The 10,793-nt window shown below is 45.7% G+C and overlaps 1 protein-coding gene across 1 annotated transcript in view; it reads right to left on the reverse strand.

Moving 5' to 3' along the window:
* Window positions 1–2,325: 2,325 nt before the first annotated feature.
* The window catches only part of ASB18 (ankyrin repeat and SOCS box containing 18), a 53,068-nt gene continuing 44,600 nt past the window's right edge, over window positions 2,326–10,793 (reverse strand). The window contains exons 4-5 of the mRNA XM_032800073.2: window positions 8,261–8,374; window positions 2,326–3,732 (exon numbers count right to left, since the gene is read on the reverse strand). Coding sequence (XP_032655964.1) covers window positions 3,547–3,732; window positions 8,261–8,374 — 300 coding nt within the window. The 3' untranslated portion in view covers window positions 2,326–3,546. The remainder of the gene's footprint in view (window positions 3,733–8,260; window positions 8,375–10,793) is intronic.

Here is a 10,793-nt window from a genome sequence, read left to right on the forward strand (position 1 = left end):
AAATTGAATATGAGTCAACAATGTGATGCAGTTGCAAAAAAAGTGAATATTCTAGGGTGTATTAACAGGAGTATTGTATGTAAGATATCAGAGGTAATTGTTCTGCTCTACTTAGCGCTGCTGAGGCCTCAGCTGGAGTGCTGTGTCCAATTCTGGGTGACACACTTTAGGAAAGATGTGGACTAATTGGAGAGAGTCCAGAGGAAAGCACCAAAAATGTTAACAGGTTTAGAAAAACCCGACCTATGAGGACTGGTTAAAAAAAACTGGGTATGTTTAGTCTTGAGAAATGAAGACTGGTAACAGTCTTCAAATATGGTAAGGACTATTACAAAGAGGACGGTGATCAGTTGTTTTCCATGACCAGTGAAAGTAGGACAAGAAATAATGGGCTTAATTTGCAGCAAGGGAAATTTAGGTTTGATATTAAGAAAAGCTTTTTATCTCTAAGGGTAGTTAAGCTCTGGAACAGGCTTCTAAGGGAGGTTGTGGTATCTCATCCTCAAGGCAGTTTTTAAGAACAGGTTGGACAAACACCTGCCAGCGATGATCTAGGTTTACTTGGTCCTATCTAAGCACAGGGGATTGGACTTGATGACTTCTCGAGGTCCCTTCCATCCCATGTCTATGATTTTATACGGTAGTGTTTCCCAAACTTGGGACACCGCTTGTGTAGGGAAAGCCCCTGGCAGGCCAGGATGGTTTGTTTCCCTGCCACGACTGCAGGTCCAGCTGATCGTGGCTCCCACTGGCCATGGTTTGCTGCTCCAGGCCAAAGGGGGCTTCAGAAAGTGGTGAGGGCCAAGGGATGTGCTGGCTGCTGCCTCCAGCAGCTCCCATTGGCCTGGAGCAGCGAACTGCAGCCAATCGGAGCCGTGATCAGCCAGATCTGCGGACACTGCAGGTAAACAAACCTGCTCGGCCCACCAGGGGCTTTCCTTACACAAGTGGCGTCCCAAGTTTGGGAAACACTGCTCTAAGGCATTAGTTTTTATCAGCTAGGGTAATTAACCACTGGACCAACTTACCATGGGTTGTGGTGAATTCTCTGTCAGTGGAAATCTTTAACTCAAGATTGGATATTTTTCTAGAAGATGTGTTGTAGTGCAAACTGGCATTAATTCTGGCAAGTTCTCTGGCTTGTGTTATACCGGAGTGTAGCAGGGTGGTCCCCTGCTCCTGCCCTGAAGGGCTTAAAACAGCCCAGGAGAGGGCTGCGGTTGGGGCAAGAAGCCTGGGCTGATTGGGGAAAGTAGGCTCAGCTGTGGCCATGCCCCAGTCAGGCCCAGCTGGCCCCTATAAGAGGCTGTGAGCCAGAAGCCCAAACAGTCCCTCTCTCTGTTTGTAGAGGGAGAAAGGCCTGGCTGCAGGGAGCTGGACATAAGGTACCTGTGTGGCGCAGGGCTGGGGAAAGGCAGAGGAGCTGGGGAGCTGCAGCCTAGCACTGGGCTAAAAGATACTGGGGGTTGCAGAGGGCAGCCCAGGGGCAGGTCAAGTCAGCAGGTCCAAACCCTCCTTGCCAGTGATGAGTAGGATGATACTGCAGCCTGCCCCAGGGTGTGTGGCTAGAAGATGACTGGCAGTAGTCTTATACTGAGGTGAGGTGGGGATAGAGGGTGGGGGTTTCCTAGGGAGGGGAGACCCTAAGACTGAGGGGTTACTGCCAGAGGGCAGCACCCCAGGTAAAAGGGCACTGGGTCCAGGGAGGAACATGGGGGGCCAGAGGACGGGTAGATCACCAGCTTGCAGAGGGTGCTCCAGAGCTGGAAGAGCTAATTCCCAGAAGTCAGCAGCAGGAGGTGCCGCAGGGGTGAGTCCACTCCTCTACACGGAGGTTGGACTAGATCATCATATTGGTCCCTTCTGACCTATGAGTCTATAGTCTATCCCCACTTACTGGGTGAAATTCTAGCCCTACTGAAATCAGTGGGAGTTTGGCCATTGATGGCAATGGGGCCAGGATTTCACTCACAATGTAATGTTTCTTTGCCTTGTTTGCTGTAGGCTGGGATGCTTTCGAAAGGATCCTAAGGGAGGTTAGTGCCCAGTTCCCATTGTAAGACATAAAATAATGAAACTCATTGGGAGCTGGACTCCTGACTGCCTAAAACGCCTTTGAAAATCCCTGCTCCGGTGCCTGGATGTAAGAGGGTTAAAGAGAGCACAACTGCCATTAGTCTAACACTCCATGTTTTGGTCAGGACACTATTATTTTAAATTTATATTATATAGATTTAGAAAGGATCCTAAAGTCTTCCCTTAGTTTTCAAACGAACACTCCCCAGCTGTCCTGTGTTAGTGTGATCGGAGGGGGCCCATCATGTGACTAGGGTCAGTGCATGGTGACACATGCTCAGAGCAGAGCTGCACTCATATGTGGTGCCAAGAGCATCTTTGGAGATATTGCAAGCTGCCTGTGGTAGGATGGAGCTATTTTAATTTTAATATAGGGATCAAAGAAAAAGTTTGTGTGTATGTAGAGAAGCCAGCTGTCAGCCAGCAGCCTGTTCTTTAAAGGACAATTGAAATGCTAATAGGGTCTAGTCTCTATTTAGGCTTGGAAGAATTAGATTTTTATTGGCAAATGTCAGTAAATGCTGATTCCACCATACACACACAAAGTGATGAAAAAATATTTCCATTGATAATAATCAAAATTTACAGCTAGGCAAAGTAAGACAAATGTTGCTTGAGAACTTCTTAGAGTCAAAGTCCAGCGATTTAGAGCTTTGAATTGGGCTTGTTACAAATGGACTAGCAAATGAATAGTAAAACCAGGGATGCATTCCAGATTTAAGGGTTTGTATATTTTGACGTGTGATGTTGACAATTTGTGCTTGAGTGGCTTATAAAGCTTTGACTTTTTGAATCTTATCAGCCACTGTCATTAATTAATTGTCTGCCCCTGCATAATTTCCTGCGACTTTGAACATTTTAATTGATAAAAACATGCTTAAAGTCCATAATTTGGTTAACCATGAAAATTTACATTGATAAAAATGCTCAAAAATAAATATTGATATTATCTATCAAAATGATAAAAAAAAAATAGAATTCTGCCAAGCCTTTCTATATTATAGGTTATCCCCATCAGTGCCAGCATTCTGCCAAAGGTTACAGCAGAGGCTCTATTAAGGGCCAGATTTGGCTTTCTTTACTCATGGGAGTAATACCACTGAAATCATTAGGACTGCACACGGGTTAGATCCTGCTGATGCTTACACCCATTTAACATTATGCATATGCGTAATCTCATTGACTTCAATTAAGTTTTTATAACATGTTCTACTCATGTCTGTAATATGCTTATAACAGTTATTACTCATTTGTTAACCCTTTATAGATAATTAATAAGTGTAACCTTAACACATAATATGGTTAAAAAACATTCTATACAAAGTTTCAACTGAAAGCAAATTTTTAAGTTACAGTGTATATCCCTGAAAAACAGTTATTTATAATGGAAATGACAGATCCTGAATTCTAAAGGCACACAAAAGATACCGTAATACCCGGCTGAGGCTCAGATAGTAAAACCCCCACACCTCAAAGCAGTATTCCTTTAGGCTCCAGCAGCAGGTAGTTTTGTAGGGGTTTGGGCACAGGTAATGAGGGGATAAGGTAGTGGCATTTGCTGCCAAACTGGTTCCGAATGGTGAAACGGCACAAATGTTGCAGACACCGAGGTGTGCATGTCAGCATGAAAAAAGATTCATAAAAGGGCAGGTGCATCTGTAAAGCAAGAGAGAGTAAACCTTGAATTCAGTTTTTGGATAAGCTAGACAAAACAGAGTATTTTCAAACTGAAAATCATTGGCACGATGAGATTAAGTAAGGTAACAGCATTACTGAAACAGCATTATCACACGTTAAGAAGTCTAGGTATTGGTAGGATTCTCTGAGATGAAACACAACTATAAAAGTAATTCCCATCCGAAAGGACACACACAACATTTCTGCAGGTACAACACCTCATTGTGGAAAACAGTTTTATTTGTTTGTGATTTTAAATGTACTTGACAGCAGAATTCTTCATAAAGCATTAGCGTGCTGACGCGAAGGACAGGAGACATGGAGTGTCTAAGATGGCTGCTTAATCCTTGGTAGAAACAACAGCAGAAAGCACAGAGAACAACCATTAGATGCCACTTTTCTTTTTCTTACCAAGTGTGGCTGGGGTAGATCTACAAGGATCAAAGGCTGCAGCAGCAATCAGCGACTGCCATTGTAGTGCTCATTACTGCATACCTATATGCTGCCATCCGCTGGTTGTAAACAAACAAGGGCGAAATTTTAGCTGGGCTGAGGCCTGGTCTCCCTCGCTAACAATTTGATGTGCACCCAGAAAAGGAAGGAGGTGGGGGAGATTTTAAATGTTGTAGCCCTGGGTCTTCAAAGGAGTTTGGGCCCCATTGACTCTGTGGGACAAGGCTGGGGGTTTTCAAAGGATTGACAAAGGCCAGGTTTGTGCTTTGTAAACCTCAGCCTTATCCCACAGAGGCTATCTTGGCTCTTATGACCCGAGGACACCAAAAACACAGGCCTGAGCTTGGTGAGCTAGGCAGCAGCTCTGTTAGTGGAAGGAAGCGATAGAAATAGTGCGGGGACATACTGCAGCCATTCAAAGCCGTTCACAAATACACCAAGCGACAGATGCTCGATCTCTGCTGTGGTTACAGGAGCAGTGCAAAGAGACCAAATGCTGCCATAAAGGGGCAGCTGATGATTACCCTGGTATGGGGCACTGTGCCAGCCCCTCCTGGCCTCCTTAAAAACAACGAGGCATCTGGTGGCTCCTTAAAGACTAACAGATTTATTTGGGCATAAGCTTTCATGGGTAAAAAACCCCACTTCTTCAGATGCATGAAATACCCCTATATTTGATACCCCTGTATTTGATTCAGGGGTATCAAAAACAATGATACCCCTGTATCATTGTTTTTGTGGATACAGACTAACAGGGCTACCCCTCTGATACTGGCCTCCTTAGGCAGGGGGCATATTGAGGCTGGCTAGGAGTAGGGAAGGGGGTTCCAGGTAATAGGGGACATGATGGGGACTAGAGAGGGAGGGGCCAGAGTGCAGTTTGCTGGCTGAAGGAACAGTCCCTAGGGAACAATTCTGGCTGGTGCTAGCTAGAGATGTGCGGTGGCTTCCTGGGACTGGGAAGGGGGTAACGATGGCTTGGAACCACTCTTACCTTCCTTCCCTGACCCATGCCAAGTGTGAACTCAGAATATTTGGGGACTGTCCCACGGTGGCAGGACTGAGAGGGGATGAGAGCACATCTGAAGGTAAATTGGAGGTTTGATTGTAGCGTTGGTAGGCATACCTGGGTGAGCTTTAATCAAGCTAGCATGGCAAAAGTAGTGCCTGTGAAGATGTGGTGGAACAAGTGTACATATTCAGAGTCCCTGGGCAGGAATGTACAGCTCACACTGTTGCATCTACACTCATATGCACCAACTTCGTGGGTGCTCCAGCCCTGGAGCACCCATGGGGAAAAATGGTGGGTGATGAGTACCCACCGGCATCCCTCCATCAGCTCTCCTCCACCCCCGAAGTGTCTCCTGATCACTATGGGCCCCATGGATCAGTGCCTCCCCGTCTCTCTCACTGCAATCAGCTGTTTTGTGGTGTGCAGGAGGCTGGGAGGGAGGAGCGAGGGAGGGTATGCTCAGGGGAGGGGGCGGAATGGGGCGGGAAGAGTGAGGCAGGGTTGGAGTGGGGCGGGGGTGTGACATTGAGGGAAGAGTGGAGTAGGGGGCAAGGTCTGGGACATAACCGGGGGTCAAGCACCCCCTGGCACAACGAAAAGTCTGTGCCTGTGTCTACACTGCTGTTTTTATTGCTGCTAGCTAGATCAAATCTGGTGCAGGTATCGCTAGCTGAACTGCAGGATTGTCTTAGACTGTAGTGTAGGCGTGCCTTGAGGAGAGAAAGCAGGAGGACAGGTGGCCTTGTGATTAAGACTGCAGCCTGGAGACCAGGATTGTGTTCCCAGCTCTGCCACGAACCCCCTGTGAGATCCTGGGTAACTCCCTTACAATTGCTATATATCCGTTCCCCCTCTGTTGTGAGGCTCGCTGCATTAAAGATTGTGTGCTGCTCAGATGCTATAATAGCTGCTCATATAGGTCATCCCAAAACCATATGCCAGAGATTTCTAGTGCAAATTTCTATCTAGAACTATAACAGGGTTCAAAAAAGAACTAGATAAATTCATGGAGGATAGGTCCATCAATGGCTGTTAGCCAGGTTGGGCAGGGATGGTGTCCCTAGCCTCTGTTTGCCAGAAGCTGGGAATGGGCAACTGGGCTTTCACTTGATTACCTGTTCTGTTCATTCCCTCTGGAGCCCCTGGCATTGGCCACTGTTGGAAGACAGGAGACTGGGCTAGATGGACCTTTGGTCTGACCCAGTATGGCTGTTCTTATGTTCTTATCTAGGGATCATGGTGCCATGAGTTTCTGTATGCCAATGCCGCAAAGGTGCAATAAGTATCTCATGTTCTAACACTGTCTCTGCTGTCTTCACTCTTCAGTACTTCATCTTTTCAGCATTCTCTCACAAATCTCACCAGGAAGGGACACGACCTTATTTCCAGAAACAGCAGCAAAACAGCTCACACTGAATTTTTCCTGAACATCTACATTTTGTTGGGTGACTTCAGCACGTGTGACAGGGACATGCTTGGCCATACGCCTCTGTATGTCCATGGCAGGGAGACAGCAATAGACGTGCAAGTGCTTCCCCCCCTCTTCACACCAATGCAACCTCAGCTGGGACCTAGAGGAATCTCTCCTAGGAACGAGATTGTCGTTCAGATTTCAGTCCTTGGCTCCCCTGCTACATAAGGCCAAATGGCTTCATGATGTGGAAACCTGCATACTAGTAGCTGACCTGAGATCACCTATTTATTTCCCAAACAGCCATCAGAGGGTAACAACTTTTGATTGCTATTAATCTTATTCTAGGTATGCCTGGCAAGGGTCCTGTGGAAAAACTAGTATGTAATCAAGACTGTATCGTAATGCATATGTACAAGAGGGGTTGAGTTAAAGTTCCCAGGCATTGCCTAACTATTGAATGCTTAACTTTGCAACCTTAATGGTCTCTAGTGTAGGGTTTTTGTGTGTGCAATTATTATTTCTAGTAGAGTAATGCTCAGAGAGGCAGATCGAAATTGGGACCTCATTGTGCTCGGTGCTGTACAAACAAGACAGTCCTCACTCCACAGCACTTAGTCTAACTAGACAAGCGGAGGGAAGGGACATAGAGTGGCTCGTGCAAGGTTCCGCAGAAGGTCAGTGGCACAGCCAGTCTCCTGAGTCCTAGGCAAGTGCCATACCCATTGTACCATGCTGCCTCCAGCAGAAATAGAACTGACTGGAGGACTCAGGCTGTATTTCCCTTTACTCTCAGCTATGCACTGCCCTGCCATGATTTTTGTTACTTTCCAACATTTAAAAAATGAAATAAACTGAAAACTAAAGCTATTCTGAGCCTTTCTCTTATAAAGGACATTGAGCTAAGTAAGGCAGGCTTTGTACAGACTGTCAATATGGAGAAAACTGGAAAGCACATTCAAAACAAGCGTTCAGTTGTTGACCCTTTTGACTGTAACTTCGTATGCTTGGATTTGCTTTGACCATCGCAACTCATTTCTCTATGTCATCGGTGCAGGACCTGCAGGGAAATGATGTCACAAATGCACGTATCAGTTACCCCACTTTGGGCCATCTTGTGCTCTCAGGCCTGTGTAAGTCAGGAGTAACGCTTTTTGAACTGATGGCGTTAATTGAATGTGAAACTGCAAAGATGAAACTTAGGTCTGGGCTATATAAAATGTTCCCAGAGTAAACATTCTCTTTTCTTTTTAAGGTCAGTTTGAACATATTTTAATCTTAATTTTGGAGTTGCTCTATTCCATTTGCTCCATCCGCTGGAAACTGTACTTGGCCTGGATGCCATTTGGCTATTTTTTCATTTTTAGAGCAGGCTCCTATGTGATTGGGTGCAAAAGCAGGGGCTCGATTTTTCCTTGCCTCGCACTGGTCTGGTTATTGACATGTGTGCAGGGCAGGTGGAAGATGCAGCCATTCTGATGGTGGGAGTGGTGTGGGAAGGAACTTGCAGTGCTCAAAGTCTCATGGTAGTGTCACCTCAGGCACTGTGGGACATCAGCCCATGTCTTGGGAGGCAAAACTACGCCACTGGCTATAGGCATATCTAATAAACCAGCCCAGAGCTTTCCTACCTGAAATATCTCCTCTGGAATAGCCTCCCGCCATTGCTCGGAGATGGGGACTTGAGAGTAGGAGTTGAAGAGGATTTCAATGATCTCTGGCACAGATGCACAAGACCTCAGCACCTAGAGGAACAAATGCAGAGGTGATATTGTGAGGTTTCACTGGGGGTGCCGTACACGCCTCAGGGCTGAGACTCTTCAAAAACCCAAATGTGGATGACTGGAGGTTTCACTTTTCATCGTGTCACTAAATGAAAGGATCAGAGGTTCCGCCAATGACAGCCCAATTGTCTGTGTGAGCCACTTGACGAAGGCAGTCCTTGGGAATGGTGCACACAATATTAAAAGAAGTTCTGCTCTGTAGCAAGTCCCTAAGTCTCCTTCATATGCAAAAATCATTGGAAGGCTTGCTTTCATTGTGAGGTTATTTTTGCTGGACGCACCATTTGCTTTTTGTTTACACTCTTTGCTTGTGCGTGACAAGCCAGGATAATATTTTCTTTATGGTTTGAGGTAAAATCAATGAAATGCAAAGCAACAGTAAGACTACTTTGATGACAAAAATACAAAGTTGATATGCCATGGCTCTGAGATAGATAGATAGATAGGGCACTCTCTGTTTCTTAGCCTCCACAACAAAGCTAGTTTCTGCCTATCCTAATCCTTTTCCCCTTACCCTCCTATAGACATCATACACCCATCACCATGAAACAGTTCACTCACATTTTAATGTTCATTACTCCAGGCAGCAAGATCCCAGTGAAAGGTTACCGCCTCTCAAGTCAGATTGAATTTGAGCACTTTCATAGGACATCAAAAAGTCACCCCTTTACAAAGCAAAGTACTCTGGGTAAAATTTTAAAAAGTGTCCAAATGAGGTAGGTGTCTAAGGCCAATGGAACATTCTCAGCAGGATATAAACCTTTCTGATCACTGAACTAAGTTTCCAACATATATTTAATTAACACAAACATGGAGGCCAATAAGCCCCTGAACTTTTGAAAACTTTACCCTCTGTCTGCATGTGACCAGCATTTCTCATTAAAAGGTGATTTAAAGCCAAATGATATAGGATGCTAAGGGCCTGATGCTGCGAAGCACTTAGCACCTCTCAAGGCCAGGTGGCAAAAAATATATGCGGTGTGATTCACCACTATGTGACTTAGGCTATGTCTACGCTATGGGCTGCTACAGCCGTGCCGCTAAAAGGTGTGCAGGGTAGCTGCTGTTTGTCGGCAGGAGAGAGTGTTGAATTGGGCACATAAAAAAATAACCCTGTACACAGTTGTTCACATGGATTCTTAGTATAACTGCACTGACTTCAGTGAAGTTACCCCAGGGAGGAACGTCACAGATTTTTAGACAGGTGGATGAATCGAACAACCCTGCCTTGCCTCCTTCCCAAACCCAGAACTATTTGTTTATGTCAGGGGATGTGATGGTCCTTTAAGTTCCCAGTGGAACTAATTAGCTGCCTCCCAGGGTTCAGGTCATAGCTGCAGGTCACCTGGTCCTTAGATCAAAGGCCAACTAGCAGCTAAATGGGGATTGAGCTCCAGCTACTTGCTGGGAGCAGGTAGGCACCTGCCCAAGGCCCCTAGCTCAGGCGAGAAGGCTCTAGAAAGGGGCCAAGCAGTGGGACATGGTTTAGCTGTTTAATTTATCTTGGACTTTTTTTGTTTTGTGAAAAACACTGACATTCTGCTGCAGTTTGAGAGCTTTTATTTGATGCCCTGCCTGGCTTAGCGTTTACTAGCTAGATGCTCCCAGCTCTGATGGTTCTGCCTACACACGTGTGAGCACAGAGTGGCCTGTGTTCATGGGACACAGTTCAGAAGACAGAAGCCTTCTAGGGCCAGATTAATATCTAGGGTAACTCCATTTTCTTCACTGGCATTACCCAGAGGAAATATTTAGTCCTCAACATGTAAGTGAATTGAATGCATGTTGGCAGCGTGTTTCAAGTTTGTAACCTGCTTTGGGTGCTGTATTCAACTGACAAGTTTCTAAAGAAAATGATGTAAACCTACCGCAAGAAATGTTTCCCTCTCGAAATGGAAGCTGACAGTCACTATTATCGCACTGGGGAACATTTCCCAAAGTGCCTCTGTTGATTTAGGCTCTTCAGGCCCATTTTCAAAAGTGACTTAGGAACCTTAATCTAATTGCAAATCAGTGGAGCTCAGGTTTCTAAGGCCTGGTCTACACTACGCGTTTAAATCGATTTAACGCTGTACCTGTCCACACTACAATGCTCTTTATATCGATATAAAGAGCACTTTATATCGATTTCTGTACTCCTCCCAGACGAGAGGAGTAGTGCTAAAATCGATATAAACATATCGGATTAGGGTTATTGTGGACGGAAATCAACGTTATTGGCCTCCGGGCGGTATCCCACAGTGCACCATTGACCGCTCTGGACTGCAATCTGAACTCGGATGCAGCGGGCAGGTAAACAGGAAAAGCCCCGCAAACTTTTGAATTACATTTCCTGTTTGCCCAGCGTGGAGCTCTGATCAGCACGGGTGGCGATGCAGTC

Source organism: Chelonoidis abingdonii, chromosome 10, assembly GCF_003597395.2.
Source record: "Chelonoidis abingdonii isolate Lonesome George chromosome 10, CheloAbing_2.0, whole genome shotgun sequence".
Lineage (NCBI taxonomy): Eukaryota > Metazoa > Chordata > Testudines > Testudinidae > Chelonoidis > Chelonoidis abingdonii.